The sequence below is a fragment of the Asterias amurensis genome, chromosome 13 (assembly GCF_032118995.1).
Source record: "Asterias amurensis chromosome 13, ASM3211899v1".
NCBI lineage: Eukaryota > Metazoa > Echinodermata > Asteroidea > Forcipulatida > Asteriidae > Asterias > Asterias amurensis.
Window position 1 is genome coordinate 9157525 of NC_092660.1, and position 19484 is coordinate 9177008.

The 19484-nt window shown below is 40.5% G+C and overlaps 2 protein-coding genes across 2 annotated transcripts in view; one reads left to right on the top strand and one right to left on the bottom strand.

Moving 5' to 3' along the window:
- Nucleotides 1-14376, top strand: part of LOC139946372 (arrestin domain-containing protein 3-like) — a 73926-nt gene extending 59550 nt beyond the window's left edge. The window contains exons 6-7 of the mRNA XM_071944012.1: nucleotides 10187-10295; nucleotides 13694-14376. Coding sequence (XP_071800113.1) covers nucleotides 10187-10295; nucleotides 13694-14343 — 759 coding nt within the window. The 3' untranslated portion in view covers nucleotides 14344-14376. The remainder of the gene's footprint in view (nucleotides 1-10186; nucleotides 10296-13693) is intronic.
- A 2998-nt stretch (nucleotides 14377-17374) lies between these two features.
- Nucleotides 17375-19484, bottom strand: part of LOC139946471 (ribosome production factor 1-like) — a 32957-nt gene continuing 30847 nt past the window's right edge. Inside the window, exon 10 of the mRNA XM_071944141.1 lies at nucleotides 17375-18686. The gene's annotated coding sequence lies outside the window, so the exon portion shown is untranslated. The remainder of the gene's footprint in view (nucleotides 18687-19484) is intronic.

Genomic DNA, 19484 nt, shown 5'->3' on the forward strand with positions numbered 1-19484 from the left:
ATACCCGCACTAAATCAAATTAACTATGCTCATGTTTTTCCAATAATCGACTTAATAAGAGAATTAATGGGATTTAATAATGCAATTGGTGTGGGGAGAAAATGTGAAAATCAAATAAGAGTTAAGCCGTCTGGAGAACCAATCTGAGGGAGGCTGCAAATCAGCAACTCTCTTTGCTCAGATGATCCAATTTGGGACACCATTCGTTAAATGGTTGCTTTAGCCGGAAAAGGGGTGCACAACCTCTAAAATAATAAACAGTCTGGCTGCTGCTGCTGCTGTTGCTGATGTTGTTGTTGGTTTGGTTTTTCGAATTAAAAACAACTAATACCTTTAGGGGAAATACCTTTTAGATGGGGGGGGTCTCACCCTGTGGCGCACTTCAATGGTAGTGAACTATGATTTTGTAATCAATGTTTTCCACTCGTACCCCCTCTGGCGTAACCAGAGGGGGTGGCAGGGGCTGGTAGCCCCCTTTCCCCCTCCACATACACACACTGAGAACCCCGCCCCGTGAATCTTACCTGCGTTACCCCTTACGCCCCCCCCCCCCACCAACACAGTGATAATTGCAATGGCTTTATTTTGTTCTCATCGAACCGATGATAATACAATAATGAACAACGAAAAACTCTCTTTAAAATCTAATGTCACGTCGGAGACATATAAACTGTCAAACACTTTAGCAAAACTTCCGGTTAAAATAGGAAGCTCCAACTCGGAAGTAAATAAGTCATAAGCGAGATCGAAGATTCTCTTAAAGAACCAGTGAACAAAATGCAAAACGCCTGAAGTTGAAAAAAATGAAATTTGAAATTGTTTACGTACTAAAGCTAAAAGCATTCTTTGTGTGCGCAGATAAATTGCAGTATTATGAACTGCGCATTTTCATTATTATGAATTACAATGGACCAGAAATGTTGACTCATACGGATTGGACTCGAGTTAGACATCGGGTCGCTACCTTGAGACTTGACTTGCAAATTTAAGCATTGACCTGTGACTTAACTTTGACCAGCAAACACTTTGAGCCATTGTACTTAGAGAATCCGGAATACACTACACATTTTGACATGAAGACGAAAGTTCTTGTCTAAAACATGACGCCATCCCAACAATTTTTCCAGCTAGTGGGGAAGTCGAAAGTGGTACCTGAAAGACGTAACGAACCTAAAGGAGCATTTTTTACAAACGTGAAAAAAATCAGGTATATTATTGTTTCAACTTTGAGGGCATGTTGTTAGCTTGCGCCAAGGGTCACTATATTGTGTTGGCCCTGCATGCGATTCATCGCGCCTCGATTGACGTCACGAACAGCGCCCTCTCGGGTCAGGCTTATTTTCAAATTTGTAAATAAAATGGAAACTAATTTTTTTTAAACCTTAGTTAATTGTTTACTCATATTCCACTCATCAAAACACGTATTTTTGGTGACAAAAGCTTTATTTTGACAAAATACCACTTCACATAACAAATCGTATGAAAAGTACAAAAGAAAACACCCCCCTTCCAACCCAACCCACTGAAAAGAAATTTTTCGGCAGAAGTGCTCAAAAAAAATTCTGTGCCGTTTTTCGTTTTTAATATTGTACATAATAATGACTCGTTGTTGCTGTCGTTGTGCGTGGGTGTGTGTGCTCCCACACACGTCAACTTACGGGGTACTTTTGATAATAATATAGTGACAGTTCTTCACCACGAGGCTTTCTTTGTTCTAGTGGTAGGCATACCTGATGGGATCCAAAGGATATCAATTATTATAGATGGTTCGCAAATGACGTCAATGACCGCCATCTTTGATGCAGAACACTGGTAAAAGTGCACCCGTGTGGCCTATGCATTGCACACGACCTTAGCCAATAATTGCATTGCACGCGTGCACATTGTATCAAAGATGGCAGCCAAAGCGAGGGGGTCCATTGACAATCAATAAACGTCTAATTATGTTACCATACCGACAATGTACATTTTGTGCTCAAATACCACTTCTTCAATAATGAACAACGTTAGTTGGTACCTAAGCTAAATATTTATAAAGAGATGCAACAAAAGCATCATATGATGGCGTATGAAAAGGTACACATTAATCTCTCGAACGACTCTGGTCTACTGAAAACGAGCCGATGGGCTGCCTACCCGGCTCAAATACGCTTCAAATTGCCAATGACCTTGCGTGGTGCTCTGCGACTGTAGCCGTAGAAGGTGTGCATCAAACCGTAGCCATCCAAAAGAGCGGGGCCAGCGTTTAAAGACACTGGGCAATATTAATTGTTAATTATCAAAGACCAGTCGTCTCACTTGGTGTACCTCAACTTACGCATAAAATAACAAACCTGTGAACGTTTGAGCTCAATTGATCGTCGGATTTTCGAGACAATGAAAGAAGTTGTGTGCGTACAGATGCTTGATTTTGAGACCTCAATATTTTGAGACCTCAAAATCTAATTTCGAGGTATCGAGATTAAATTCGTTGAAAATTACTTTCTTTTCTCGAAAACTACGTTTAATACTTCAGAGGGAGCCGTTTCTCACAATGTTTTATACTATCAACTATCCCATTACTCATCACCAAGTAAGGTTTTATGCTAATAATTATGTTGAGTAATTACCAATAGTGTCCACCGCCTTTAAAATTTTACCTGTGCGAAGATAATGTGGTATCAAATCTACATTCCAATTATGGGCTGTACTGTGTAACAATCGTAAGCTGCCATGTTACTCAGTTGGCTCATAACGTAAGCATACTTAAGTTTGTTGACATTTTAATAGCACAGCTTTCGAACCCTCATGCCGAATTCATACGTTTTTTCAAACCAAAATAGCTGGCACAGATAATGTTCCCTATCTATCCTAGACTTGTTTCAAGTCCCGTTTGTGTGCGGGAGGTCCTTATTAAGCGTATCCGCCTCCGTCAAAATGTAGCTAGTGTGGTCCCGAGAATGGGTTGGGGAATGCAAAGCATCACAAAACAATAGTTTTCTTAGATCGGCACGGGATTGGGACTTGAGTCAAGTCTATATCTATCCATGGCAAATAAAATTTTACAGGGTGAGCAGTTGTGTACTTTTCCCCTCTTGTATTTGAGTACCCCCCCCCCGCCGCCCCACCCAAACAAAACATACATTATTTCTGAGATTCAATACAATGAATACAAAATGGAAAGGGTGTGACCACACAATCCCGGGTATCGAGCAAATCACTTGTACATTTTGTAAATGTTTTTTTTAAATGATCTTCCCATCAAGCTCGGCAAACTCCAATTAATATAAGGGATATATAACGCCAAGCTAGCAGCCGTCAATCTCTCTCTTACAAACATGTGTTTAACGTAAACATTGGTTTAACGTCTATGACAATGAATTGCACAGATCAAGAAATTGTGATCCAGTAACTAGACGACAATATTTATTCTAGTCTTTGTGAAATCAGCGGCTATTTTAGTGGAATTCAAACACACAACCTTGTGATTTTATGCACGTCCTGAAGTCTAACCACTTGACCACGGTGACGGATTGTCGAGAGTTGTTCCTGAATCATTGGCTACCCATGGTTCTCGCAAATCTGTTCAAACGTCTCCCACTACAAAGCTCCCCGAATTAAAAAAGGCAACCTCAAAATTTCAACTCAAATCTAGATTTTAGACCGCGAGTGGTTTGCGCGCTAAAAAAAAAAAAGACCCTCAAAACTGTCTGATTTCTTGCTATATCCTGCGGTGATGCGTCGCTATGGCAACAGAGTACACGGATGCTCACTAAGTTGTCTAATCCATTCCGTGTGATCGGGACCTAATCTAGCTCTGATCGCTGGGAATGAAGATGCTGCGGGTAAGTGTAAGGTTATGCAGAGGTCATGTAACATAGTTTTAAAACATCTACAAGCCGTACAATAATTATTATTATTGGTGTATTCAAACACATTCAAACATTGCAGCTACAAGCTGAATTGAGTTTAAAATACAGAAAAAAATCGAAATGTTTAAAAATTACAAAAAAACCATTTAGAATTTCAATCTGTTTTTATATATTAAAAGGGCAAACTGGCTAGTGCCAGTAACAAATTAGATAAAACAAAAAATTGCACAGCAAGTCACCTTAATAAAGGAACAAGGCGAAGGGTTGGGGACAAAAGGCAAGCCATCTGAGTGAACAAAAATCAAGAGCTATTGTTGAGTGCTTGGACAAGGGATGGAATGCAACTATTTTTGTAACGACCAGTTCTACATTTTTGGGGGCACATTTTGTTGGCATTCCGCAAGTTGTTGTTTTTGTTTGGTGGGAGCCAGTGCCTGTAATTTTCAGATTCAAACAAGGTCTTATGAATGGGAATCTTATGGATGGGAATCAAAGTGTGTTGAATCGGTTTTCAACTAGAGGTTTAAACCCGCCGAGGCCTGGTTCTTGATAATTTACCTCGGTAAAGTTATCAAGTCCAGGCCTCGCCTGGTAAAATAATGTGCACATAATTATATATAGGACCACGTTGGTTCATCTTTTGAGCATGCGCTAGTATACAAATATTGACTGCTTTGAGTGTTATGGTTAAAACTATGACTCCCGAGTTGATCCCCTGAGCGTTCTATTTTCCCGAGGCGAGGCCTGGACTTGATAATTTTACCGAGACGAAGTTGAGGGTCGAGGTAAATTATCAAGAACCAGGCCTCGGCGGGTTTAAACCTCTAGTTGAAAACCGATTCAACACACTTTGATTCCCATTCATAAATACCTTATCGGTAAAAAAAAACATCAACATTTTCGGGTCAAAAGGTAAAACAAATGCAAAAACTATAATTGTTCAATGATTTCTTTCAACACAACACCCCTACCCCCTCCAGCTATGAAATGGTTAGGCCCTCTGGATGTTGTGCGGGTTGTGCGTATCGCGTGATGTTGCACAACTATTCCAGCCGTTGCTCTCGACCAATGGAATGATGAAACTGTCTTATAAGCACCGGTGCAAGCTCACGTGTCACGCCCATGTTTCAACACTTTTTACTGGTGTTATATCATCCGTTCAAACAACCCCTCGTGATACCCTCTCGACCAATCAGAATGGATAAACTGTCTTAGGTATTTATGAATATTATTTGAATGTATAAAGACATTATGTTTTATCGTGATTTCAACAGAATGTTGACATAGAGTACCATATTATGTAAATTGTTATGACGTCATCAAACGCTGTTGGATTTCGAAATAAATTGCACTTGTAGTGAATGAATGAATATGAATGCACAATCAAACAGGATTTGTAACACAGTGACATTTCAAACCATTTTAAGGTAGGGGTATAGCTATAGAGCCCTTGTATGTTTCCCGTGTTCATTAAGATACTATTTTTTGGGAAAATGAATAAATCACAAAACTATAATATGTGGCCTTGGATCCCCTTTTCAAACTTCCACAACGGACACATACAACAACGCCACAAAGTACCCAAAACGCAACTACAATTCACACCTTGCAGTTCCGATACATTGTTACGTGAACATTGTTACCCCCCCCCCCCACCCCTACCCTCCCGTACATTAGGACCCAAGGAAACATACAGCAACGCATACAGCAACGCTACAAATACGCAACTACAATTAAACGATGCAGTTTTGTTACAATAATACGTGAACAACACCCCCCCCCCCCACACACACACACATTTCCGTCCATCGGGGCCCGTAAGGAAACATACAACAACGCCACAAAGTACCCCAAAACGCAATACAATTCACCATGCAGTTTTGTAACATTGTTACGTGAACATACGAGCCCCCCCCCCCCCCTCCTCCCGTCCATCGGGACCCAACCAATCAACTGATTCCATCAGCTACTTTGCTCAATCACCGTGGAATAAATAGCGGGAAAATGCAATCACATCCGTCCCCCGAGAGGTTGTCTTTGACTCGAGACGATATGCGTGTACAAAGCCTCGTGGGGATCGATAGGTGATGGAGGCCTTCACTTGTCACAGCTGCGACTAACCTCCGAAATGCAAAATGGCGACATCCGGTCATTCCGACTGAGCTCACTGAGAACCTATCACATTTTGACTCTCCTGCTTAAATAATGGAACTTCAACCTTGACAAGTTTGAGAAACGTTTGCCTTTGATATTGAGGATCGAGCATTCATTCACTAAGAGAAGCACTGACCAGTCTCCCATATTATTGGAGACTGGTCTGTTGTTATTGCCTGTTAAGGATGGTTAAAGTTTTTTGAAATTGAATTGAATGATATGAAACATGCAACAACGCCACAAAGTACCCAAATACTCAACTACAGTACACACTATATAGCTGTGTTATACGTTGTCCCCTCGAGGTCCGTCCCCGGGTTCCCCGGTCCTCTCCAAATTGAATGAAGAAAACTACTTTGGACTGTAAGTTTGGGAGCTAGGCCGAAGAGCACCTATGGGAAAACCGATTTGATATAATACAGGACAGGCCCAGATCGAGAGTGGATTCGAAGCCCTGACAAGTCTAAACAGGTCCAAGCAGCAGAGTTAAATATCGCTTCGCCCACCCTGGCCGCAGTTTTTTTTAACTGCACTTTAGAATTGCCATCCTTAAAAAAATGTTTTTTAAGGATTCCCTTTTTGAATTTAAAAAACAAAATCCCCATTGAAAAGCACTATACGACAGTGGCAATTTCGTAGTGCAGAAAAAAATTGCAACCCGGCCCGCCTCCGCCGTGCCTCAAGTCATGAAAACACAATATTCAACGGAGAGTCTTGCGAGCATTATCTCTGTAGTCCACCTTTATAATAAGGGATATTATTTACCTTGCAAGATGTTTCATCAAATGATAATAATAACAATTTGGAAGGCTAATCATCCTTCCTTGCCGCTGAGAAGCTGAATTGCGAAGGACGCGGCTACAATTACGTGTTCGAGCCGCATGCATGCAAGCAGCCACATTGGCCCATTATATCCGCGGGCGGTGCCTTTGATCGAAAGCGTTTCAAACAAGTAGATCTCAGCAATAATGTTACAGACGTAATAGTAATAGTGATAGTGGCTCCTTATATAGCGCGCATATTCGTCACCCAGTGATGCTGAAGGCGCTTAAAATGGGTTTTTTTCTGCAAGGATGTACATTTCAGGACTACTGTTGAATTTTGAGACATACTTTTTGGCATCGCACCATGTAACGGTTTACAAGGTGTTGTGATGCAATATGCTGTCAATCAAGTCAGGAACACCGGGGCGAACCCCTTCTCTTGTCTTGTCGTTAAGTGCACCGGGTTCTTTTATGTGCGTTACACAACACACGGGACCAACGGCTTTACGTCCCATTCGAAGGACGAAGCTATAAGTGTCTTGCTTTAAGGACACATCCGCAGGACTAGGACTCGAATCCATACTCTGCTACTTAGAAACACCAGAGCTTGATGTCGGTGCTTGCATTCGCTCGGCCACGACACTTCCACGTTTGATAGTTTTCTTTCATTCAATCAGTACACTCGATATAACGGTCAGTTAGTAGAGCTTCAAGCAACGAAATGTCACATATAATGTTTCATTGTATCATGCATTTTTTTTAATATTGGGGATCATTTTAAAAGATTTAACCAAAATTAAGTCTTGGTCTTTGTAAACATGCAGGTGCATGATATTTTGTTTTGATTTTTTGTTATTCTAAAAAACTACGAGCCAGCGAACTGATCCAGAGGTGATATTCCAACATTAATTAAAAATTAAAGGTTCATTCATCACACACAGCACGGATGTTTAACTTCCCTCCTATTCAATTACATTTTATTTCTCAATAATTCTTTTCCCTTTTACTGGTTGTGATCTATGGCCAAATAAACAAAATGAAAACAAGTTTAGCGTCCTACCTTTTTGAAAAAGGACTCAGGAGGAGTTTTTTTTTTTCAATGGCTACCCGCTACGCGGCACATTTTTAAAGATAAACGGCTGCGTTTTTTTTTTTTTTGTTTTTTTTTTTTTTTAGGGGGGGCATTAAAAAGAATTGTCGTCCGAGATCGTTAAAATGCATCATTGTTTATATAAAAATGGGGGTAAAAAGTATGTTTATTTCATTCGGCCTCAAAAAGGAAGCGGGCAGTGACGCTAAACATGGTTTCCTTTTTGCCTAACATTCCTAACTTTCCATGAGCCTGCTGTAGGCAACCAGTAACCTTGTAAAGGCGGGAGGAAATGAATCTGAATATCGTCTGCAGTTTAACACAATAGAACTACGTTTTCTAAAACTCAATCACCGGGCTCTCATTGTACTAAGGATGATGTGTGTATCTCCAAAGGGTGATCATTAAAAGACTAAAGTGGTTGGTTCACCTGCTCAAAGACGTCACGGAGATCCTAGAGATTAATGTTGTCTTGGAGTCTTGGTGCCATACTATATACACTTGCGTCATTGTGGGGTATGATTATCACATGAAGGGGATGCTCATTGTTTAAGAAATCATTTCCTGCTCACATGTTGACTTTATATCTGAAATGATACTGACTTTAAAGGCACTGGACCCCTTTGGTAATTGTCAAAGACCAGTATTCTCACTTGGTGGATCTCAACATAATAAATTATGCATAAAAAAAACTGTGAAAGTTTAAACTCAATTGGACGTCGAAGTTGCGAGAGAATTATGGAAGGAACACCCTTGTCGCACAAGTTGTGTGTGCTTTCATATGCTTGAATTCGTGACCTCACCCGAGGTCTCGAATTCAATATCATAAAAAGTCAATTGTTTCAAGATTTGATTTGTCTAAATTCTATTGGGATTGTTACGTCTTTGTTTCGTAAAAGAGACTAAACAAGAACGAACAAAATTAAAATCCCCCCTCTTCCAAGGAACACGGGATCAAATCTTTAAAAGCGTCATTGGCTTTAACAGTGTTAGACCTTAAATTCATTCATGTGACTTTAACTGTATCAATTTAGCAGACACGGAGGATGGCTGATTGACTGCGCAATAATTTAAACTACCTGACAAACCAGTAATTGGTTACCATGGCAATAGTTACTAATTGCAATTTATTACGGGTGGCTATAATGAGGCGAATGGTTAAAGGGCAGTGTAAGTGCTGAGGCGAATATTAAAGGCAGTGAACACTATTGGTAATTATCAAAGACTAGCCTTCACAGATGGGTGTATCTCAACGTATGCATAAAATAACTAACCTGTGAAAATTTGAGCTCAATCGGTCATCAAAGTTGCGAGATAATAATGAAAGAAGAAAACATCCTTGTCACACGAAGTTGTGTGCGTTTAGGTGGTTGACTTCGAGACCTCAAGTTCTAAATCTGAGGTCTCGAAATCAAATTCGTGGAAAATAACTTCTTTCTCAAAAAATATGGCTCTTCAGAAGGAGCCGTTTCTTACAATGTTTTATACCATCAACCTCTCCCCATTACTCGTCACCAAGAAAGGTTTTATGCTAATAATTATTTTGAGTAATTACCAATAGTGTCCACTGCCTTTAAGGCTGCTTTACTGCATGGTTAAAACCTCGTATGTATATCAGGCGTGTAAGTAGCCCTCTCTGTTCGTGGAATTATTGTAAAATTCCAACACTAAAAGACAGAAAAGATGGTAAAAACTCCACAAAAATAATGACTTTAAAAAGTTACTTGGTATAAAGCAATAGAGCATTAGTACTGTTTGAAGCTTTGCATGGTGATGTGGAGAAATAACTCGTCATAAGTCCTAAGATTAATCCTAAAGTTAGGATGAGTTTGGTGAAATCAACGGAGGCTGGTTTTCGTAATTTCTCCCGATTTACCCAACGGATTGAGTCCAGCTAGACCCGGTTTATTATTCTTTTATGACAGTATGGAAATAATTGTATTCTTCAATTGAAAAAAAAAATGAATATTTCATTGTTGATCAAACAAAACAAAACACTGTCTGAGAATATTTCGTCAACTTTACCAATCATGTGTAAACACTTTTAAAGGCACACTGAAGTACTGGAAATATTTGAAAAGAATGCCCCTTTGCTCAATGGACTTCTTCTGTCAATAACTTCGGTCAATAACTTAGAATGCCTCTTTGCTCAATGGACTTCTTCGGTCAATAACTTAGAATGCCTCTTTGCTCAATTGACTTCTTCGGTCAATAACTTAGTGTTTTAAAGCCCTTGGCTGTGAGCAAGGCCAAAGGGAGACAGCGACACTAAATACTTCTATCAAATAATATTTACATTGTGATTCCTGTCTTTTCCTCTTTTGCAGGTTTTTCTAATGGTAGGCGACAAGCAAGAGTTGGAGGTTTACTTTCCTATAACCATTTGTAACGTGCCTTACAAGGATAATTCCAACAGAACCAAACACATCAGTTACGGTAAGCGTATACAAACATTGGATTTAAACGTCTTCTTTGCAGCGCAAAAGCCAGGGTTATATTTTTAGGGTGGCGTACATAAGGTGCACCTGTTGTGTACACTTCTGGCTAATTAAAACTGAAGTTTCCGTTCGCATCTCTCTTAAATTATGAGCCCCTTTTCAGCGCTGTCGTTTGCCCTTTTTTTTTGACTCATATTATCCGCTGAGCTTCGTGATAAACGCTACAAACGCCGAACTACGGTACTTCCGTTAGGGAACTTTTTGCCCGTTTCGCTCTTTCACTGTTTAAACCAGAAATGTATTCCACAAATCATTATTTGCTTCAATGCACGCAACAGTTGTACACATGTTTTGTATATTTTTTCATAATTTTTTGTTTGGGCTGGAAATTCACCCTTTTTTGTGTGTGCAAAATTTTTAGGGGAAGGGGTGAATAATCCACGTGAGTTGTGAGGAAACAAAGTTGTCTGAGTGTATGAAAAACAATTTAAAAGAAAATCGAAATTGCCACATTAAAGCTCATAACTTTGCATTTTCACACTAGTTTTAGTAATTAAGATCGTAAAAGTGCAGAGGTCTGATTTCTTCTATCAAAGAATAGTTAGAACCGGTTTTCTTATTTTGGTAAACTTTAAATAAACTGATTGTCAAAAGCAATCAATAAAGAGAGAGAGAGAGAGAGTTGTACCTTTAAATTTTTTAGAAAAAAAAGTAACCCCTCAAAATAAGTAAAACACAGACAATCTCCTCTATATTAAACTAGCTTGTAAAGGGAACTCTTTAACTGGAAAGTTCACACTGACCTCATTTGCTCCGAGCTAAACAAAAGGTTATATTTACTTGTACTTTACCAAACGTGATTCTAGACTAGATCCGTGGATTTCTTATTTTAGGGGGCCCCCTTCGGCTAAAACTGTCTCCGTGGAAGCTTTAATCCTCAACATGAACCAACCCGAGCAGTTTTGACATTTCCCTTCACACGCAAAGACACTCAAGTGTTTTTGTTTGTGGCATAAACTTCAAGGTTTTTATGCATCTATCTCTCGAGTGTGTTTGAAGTCTAAAATGGAGTTACGCCAGAGGTCAGTAACTTGGGGGGGAGAGAAAGGAGGGGGTGGTGGAGGTATTTGTTTGCCATGGTTGAACAGCTACTTGAACGAAACCAAAATTAACAAGAATGTTATTAAAATGTGTTTTAATGTGTTTGGTTATCATTCAAATGTAATTTTGATATCTGTACACTTGAATTTTTCGGAATTAGCGATCGAACAATAGGCCTCAAACCTCAACTTTTGAAGAAAAAAAGAAAGAAAATACCATTAACGGTGTGCGTCAAAATGACACACTTTTGAAGTCGTAATGTGTGAGGTTGCTTTGTAATACCTCCATGCTGACGGGGAAAACATCTTTGCTCGGCAGGTCAATGGCGACCTTATCGTCGCGGGACTTTACACGGGTGTATTCCCTACAATCTACCCATGATATATTCCGCCTATATAAGCACTCCGGTTCGCGGTGTTTCCCGAGTGACCCATAAATTGGAACACGACTTTCTCTAGAATCAGAGTATAACGTCTTTCGCCGACTGATATCTCCCGCGTATACCCTATCGACACTAAGCACTATCCTATTACGCGTTGAAATTGCCAACTAATGCACTTTGTCGCCATTAAAGATGCATCGTAACCGTATAAATATTGGATTGCCCTACTCCTTTATATTACACAGCAGCAAATCCCTTGCAGCTACTCTGCAGACACAACCAATGCCGTGTTGTACATTGATTCAAATCGAGTAATGTAAACTAGAGTTATTAAACATTACCAATAATTTACCTTACATTGATCCAGAAAGCGAGTATAACACGTGCTTTTTTCTACATAATGTAGAGAATTTTGTATACAAAGCATGCATTTTTCATCAAATGCTGCACTCATCTTCGTTAAAGAGTAAAGCATGCATTTTTCATCAATGCTTCACACTTTATCTTGGTTAAAGGAACACGTTGCCTTGGATCGGTCGAGTTGGTCTTTGAAAATCGTTTGTAACCGTTTGTTATAAAATGCATATGGGTAGAAAGATGTTTAAAAAGTAGAATACAATTATCCACACACATTTGCCTCGAAATTACGTGGTTTTTCTTTTACTTTGAAAACTAACACGGTCGGCCATTTATGGGACTCCCATAAATGGCCGACGGTGTTAGTTCGCACAGTAAAAGGAAAACCACGCAATTTCGAGACAAATATGTGTGGATCATTCATTATATTCTATTTTTAAAACATCTTTCCACCCATATGCATTTTATAAAAAACGAGTACAAACGCTTTTGTTTTGACCAACTCGACCGATCCAAGACAACGTGTTCATTTAAATGGAAGGTATACGTTTGGTAATCACTCTTTAACTGTGGCAACCAAAAACGTTAGTTACAGCCAACAGGCGCTTTCTAATACGCGATAGATATAACAAATATTTTGAGAAACATTTCACTTCGAAGTAATTAGGTTATGTAGAAAACATGTCAATTATTACTCCACTAAGTTTGAATGTGAGAAGCGTTACTGCAGTAACGTGTCTTAATCCACAGGGGGTATATAGACATACCAGATGCATGCATTTTAAAAACACCTATAACTTCTTTTAGAAAGATATTGTTCGTTGCCGGTTATTCAATAAACATAGATTTTTCTATGGAGAAAATGAACGATCACTTACAACGTTACGGGGACTAATGAATGGTTTCCAAGAAGCAGTCTCATCACATTTCAACTAGTCGTGTATTCAAAATCACACCATATATTTCTTGGTTAAAGGTATGACACATCAAGTCCTACGGTATCATTTTTCAATCATCATTTTGCGGTCCTATTGGACTAAAAGATTTTTTTATTTTTTTTTTGCGTTTTAAGTGGTGTTTTAAAGCCATTGAACCCTTTCGGTACAGACAAAATAAAAAAAAGTTCACAGATTTACAAATAATTTACAGGGTTTACAGAAGGTAATGGTGAAAGACTTCTCTTGAAATATTAGTCCGTGAAATGCTTTACTTTTTGAGAAAACGGTAAAACAATATAAATTCTCGTCAGCGAGAATTACGGATTTATTTTAAACACATGTCATGACACGGCGAAACGCGCGGAAACAAGAGTGGGTTTTCCCGTTATTTTCTCCCGACACCGATGACCGATTGAGCCTAAATTTTCACAGGTTTGTTGTTTTATATATAAGTTGTGATACACGAAGTGTGGGACTTGGACAATACTGTTAACCGAAAGTGTATAATGGCTTTAAGTTGTCATTTTATGTTTCAAATCGCATTCTTCGTCATAGGTATTGATTATCTATTTATTGATTTCGACCAATTGGTTTATGTTGTCTTTATTTGACCCCCAGGTCACGCCTGTCCTCAGTCGTGTGGTGCCAAGACGGGTTACATGCAATACAACGACGGTGACCGAGTTATGCAAGTGAAACAATTCACCCCTCTGTATCTGACTGCGTGTGCAGTCATGGTACAAGACTATCCCAGCACCAACGGGGCGATCCCCGGCAGCGAGGGGAACCATGCACCACAGGGCAACGGGTACCCACCAGGGGGACCCCCTCCTCGGCAGCTCCTTGATCCGCCCCGGCGGAACGGCCAGCCACCGGTACCGCCGTTATCCCAGTCGCCGTACAGGCACTCCGAGTCGTCAAGCATGCTGAACGGAGGTGCTGCTCACCATTTGGACTACGACTACGACCCGTCAGTGATAGCGAGCAAGTCGAGCGGTAGCATCACCAAGTTCATGACAAGTAATAGCAGCGTGACTCCGTTGAGCCGTAAGCACTCAAACTCCGATGTGGATCATGTGTTTTTAATCTCCGGTACGGAGCGAGTCTCCCCGATGGGGCTGGACCTGAACTCAAACGCTAATGTCATGGCGGCGGCTAGCGATGACACGACGGCAGAAGATCGAGAGCTAGCCGAAGTCATGTCAAATCACAATTCCTATGCAGTTGAGTACGGTGGTGGGAGAGTCTACGCTTGTCACTACGTATGACACGAAGTCAAACATTCAGCGACTCGGTCGTCAACGATTTTTTTTTTTTTGACTTGCAGAAGAGAGATTTTTGCAAGAAAAATGGAGGCTGTTGTTTTATACAATTTCAAGTTTTAGAAGACCTTTTTGGGGTCATTCAACCTTGATTTTTTTTCTTCGGTGTTAATTTGTTTCGGTGATTAGTGATCGGTGGGGAAGAACCGTTGCAAAAAAAGGTATACAAGAAAACAAGAAAGAAACAAAAACAATTAAACCATTGAATCTTTTTCGAGTATTCAAGGTCAGGTCCAAGTTTGCGGCTTCGGCTACAGCTACGGCTTCGGCTACAGGTACGGCTGGATCGCCGCGTCATTGTGCGTTGGCGTTTAAGAGCGTCCTTTAGTGCCAACATCTCTAGCCCTTAGCATCAGTAATAAAAGCCATCACCGTCTACACGAAGGGATACGAGCAGAAGACAACCTATACATGTACGTTAAAGACAGTGGACACTATTGGTAATTGTCAAAGACCAGTCTTCTCACTTGGTGTATCTCAACATATGCATTAATTAACAAACCTGTGAAAATTTTTGCTCAATCGGTTGTAGAAGTTGCGAGATAATAATGAAAGAAAAAAAACACCCTTGTCACTCGAAGTTGTGTGCTTTCTGATGCTTGATTTCGAGACCTCAAGTTCTAAACTTAAGGTCTCGATATCAAATTCGTGGAAAATTACTTCTTTCTCGAAAACTACTTCACTTCAGAGGGAGCTGTTTCTCACAATGTTTTATACTATCAACCTCCCACCATTACTGGTAATAAAGAAAGGTTTTGTGATGATAATTATTTTGAGTAATTACCAATAGTAGTGTCCACTGCCTTTAAGAATATACGAGTATAATTAAGAAGTATTTTAATGTATGTTTACCCAGATAATGATGTCTTTCAATGAAATCCTACTACGGTGATTTTACCTTATTGTAGTTACTACATATTATATGTGAAAAAGGCCGATTTTAAGGCTCCCAAAAATGGCAACTGTCATCATGATAAGAGCATCGTGGTTTTCTCAAATTCATATCAATGCAACCAAACCGAGGCCGGAAGGAAAAATAGTACAGATATTAGCATCCATTAATGTTATTGGATACAGGGGAACATGACCAAAATGGTGCGAGCATGATAACGGTCCATCGCCATATTTAAATACATCATTTGTAATCATAACCGACTCATATTTGCCAAATTGTATTTGATATCGTAAATTTTTAGCATTGTATTTCCAATTTTCAACTGTAAATCCCCTACCCTGTCTGACTATCCATTATTGGCCATTGTGAATTTTTAGTAACCTAAATATGCCCGCATCCAATTCATGAAGCTGTTAAGCAGAAAAAAAACTGCTAGAGATTTTGTTTTGCTTAGCAAAAGTTGAGTGGGGCACCAGTCGCAACAATGTAAACTTAATGGAATTTTTGCTGGTATCCTGTTTCTGTAAGCAATACTTTCTGTGCGTAGCAAGTTTGTGTGCTTACAGACTTTATGATATGGGGCCCTGTCTGCAATGATAATATCATTTCTTGTTAGTGCATCTATCAAAACGGTAAACGCATTGTCAGTGTTTTCCGCTGGCTTGATAAACTTGTAACAACAGGCATGATATTTGTACAGGAACACGTTCCCTCGGATCGGTCGAGTTAGTCTTTGAAAAGCGTTTGTAACCGTTTGTTATAAAATGCATTATGGGTAGAAAGTTGTCCTTTTACCTCGTCGACTAACACGGTCGGCCATTAATGGGAGTCAATTTTTTGACTCCCATAAATGGCAGTGTTAGTTCGCACACACAGTAAAAGGAAAACCACGCAATTTCGAGGCAAATTTGTGTGGATCATTGTATTCTTCTTTTAAAACATCTTTCCAACCATATGCAGATTATAACAAACCGTTACAAATGCTTTTATAGACCAACTCGTCCGATCCAAGGCAACGTGTTCTTTTGGGAAAAATGTAGTACCATAATCAGAGCCATGAAGTTGGGCCCTGGTCCCTCTGTTGCCACTCTCTTAAAACACATCACAGACGCAACTATTTTGTTACTAGCAGACTAATTCTCTGGGCTTGCTCCTATGGGAAGCTCAGTAGGCATCCTCTACAAAAGAGACAGTCTGAGCAAACAGCTCCATGTTTTGAGACGACACAAGCCTTCCTTGTTTATTCCTCAAGCACTGCTTAGAGGACTTGTTTATAAATGGGACCTTTTCACTGGCTACAAACATGATGCAGACAAAGGGCAATATTCCTGCAAAACAAAACCCTTCAGCATTTTTACTATACATTTCATATTCTACAAGGAACATGAAGGTCGAAAATACTTCAAGTAAATGCAAGATTCAAGCTCTTGAAAACAACAAGCAAGTGTGGTTTCTGACTTGAGACACAAAAGATATTACTCCCACCCAGATACTGCACGCTTGCGCACATCCTCCACGTATTTGATATGGATTGAGTGCAAAAACTTTGTTGGAGTTTAAAGTAGCATGTAGAGCCGGCACAGGCCTGGCCTGCTTTGATCATGACGACATAGCCCCTTTAAAGCCCCCAATAAGTAAAGCACAAAACATCTGTGCTTAGCAGAAAAGGGTCACCATTTTACATTTACCATTTGTAAGCCGTTTGCTGCTTAATTTGCTGAGCAGAAAGTTTGCAGAACTATCATTCTGTAAATCTAGCAGCTCTACTTTTGCCGATAGAGTCCTCCCAAGTCTGAAAACCCAAACTCTGAAAAAAACTTCCAAATCACATCAGGGACACAACATCCTTCAAGACATTTTAAGATACTACTGAAAACCCACTACTCGATTGACTTCTTTGTTTTTTTCTATGCCACAGCGCCTTAGATCAATTCTTTGATCTAGGGCACTTCAGAGATTGATGTCTTGGGGAAAATCAACAATACTGAAGGGTTTGCAGCTCAAAATGTTTACTGTACAAACAAATTTGTAACAAGACCAGAGTCAAAATGAAAACAAAACCATCAACACAGTGTCTTAATTCAACTGTTTTTTTATTTGAACCATTGAGGAAGGTTTGAACAAGCACTGGTAGAAGTTTGATCTAACTTTTCTTATGCTAAATTATAATAGCAATTGAAAGTGATGTATAAGACTCAAAGCAAACACTTGAACATAGTTTTTCAAACTACAATACACAGTGAGGTATTCTTATTCAAAAACACAAAGATCAACAGGCTTGTCTGGTCATAAATTTAATGGCCCGATGCCCAAACTACTGGCTTCAGGCATGTGGTCCAGTGTCACCAAAACTACTGGCCTCGGGTCAATGGTCTAGTGTCACCAAAACTACTGGCCTCGGGTCAATGGTCTAGTGTCACCAAAACTACTGGCCTTGGGTCAATGGTCTAGTGTCACCAAAACTACTGGCCTCGGGTCAATGGTCTAGTGTCACCAAAACTACTGGCTTCGGGCATGTGGTCCAGTGTCACCAAAACTACTGGCCTCGGGTCAATGGTCTAGTGTCACCAAAACTACTGGCCTCGGGTCAATGGTCTAGTGTCACCAAAACTACTGGCTTCGGGCATGTGGTCCAGTGTTACCAAAACTACTAACCTCAGGCCTGTGGCCCAGTGTCATCAAAACTACTGGCCTCAAGCCTGTGGTCCAGTGTCACCAAAATTACTGGCCTCGGGTCAATGGTCTAGTGTCACCAAAACTACTGGCCTTGGGTCAATGGTCTAGTGTCACCAAAACTACTGGCTTCGGGCATGTGGTCCAGTGTCACCAAAACTACTAACCTCGGGCCTGTGGCCCAGTGTCACCAAAACTACTGGCCTCAAGCCTGTGGTCCAGTGTCACCAAAACTACTGGCCTCGGGTCAATGGTCTAGTGTCACCAAAACTACTGGCCTCGGGTCAATGGTCTAGTGTCACCAAAACTACTGGCCTCGGGTCAATGGTCTAGTGTCACCAAAACTACTGGCTTCGGGCATGTGGTCCAGTGTCACCAAAACTACTGGCCTCGGGTCAATGGTCTAGTGTCACCAAAACTACTGGCCTCAAGCCTGTAGTCCAGTGTCACCAAAACTACCAGCCTCGGGCCTTTGGTAAAGTGTCACTAAAACTACTGGCCTCTGACCTTTGGCCCAGTGTCACCACTACTCTTGGCATGTGGTCCAGTGTAATCTTTGAGCCCTGTGCTTTATAAATAATGACGGATTGATTTGGTTATGCAGTCACTGTGGCATCTTCCAAGTTACGAAATTCAGAGAGAGATGAAAACCTGTATGGTGGTTACTGCCCGAGAAATTCTTCATCCTTTGCATTGTGGACTGGAACTTGACGTTTTTTACCTGAAATGAAAAAAACATAAAGTTTGGAACATCGGCAAAGCTTCCGTTGCAAAATTGTCTCAAGAAAAACCACTGGAACACAAAATGATTATACATGTCAATCATACATGTACTTAATTTGTTCTCACAGTCTCTTTTTGGACAGCTCTGCAAATTGACTGAGCAACATGTGCCATGCATAAAAGTTGAGCCCCCCCCCCCCCCCCCCCCCCCCCCCCCCCCCGCACCCCAAATCAGCATGCATTGCCAGGCCTGATACTTCACGTAGGCAACAAAGTCGATTGCCTCCGTGTCCAATTGGTGCCCTTGAAATGCTCCAGTAGAAATTTACAACCTTCTCATAGGGTTCTCCTTTGCCAAGGAGAAAATGCCTTGGTGCCCGTACCCTTTCAAAAACAAAGAATTGCCTCTGTGCCCTATTGGTGCCCTTGAAATGCTCCACTACAGACAAACACTTTCCTCATAGGGTGCCCTTTACCCAGGAGAACATGCCTTGGTGCCCGTACCCTTTCAAAAACAAAGAATTGCCTCTGTGCCCCATTGGTGCCCTTGAAATGCTCCACTACAGACATACACTTTCCTCATAGGGTGCCATTTACCCAGGAGAACATGCCTCGGTGGCCTTGCCCTTTCCAAAAACACAGCATACAGGCCTGACAACCCTGTGTCCACTTAATAAACCATTAACAAATTTCCACTCGATTCACCCAAGTGCAACAGGATGACATTTAAAACAAATTTCCTTTTTTTAATCAAAGGCAGACTGCCTCAAGAGCGTTAGTGTTCATTCAAAGGTGT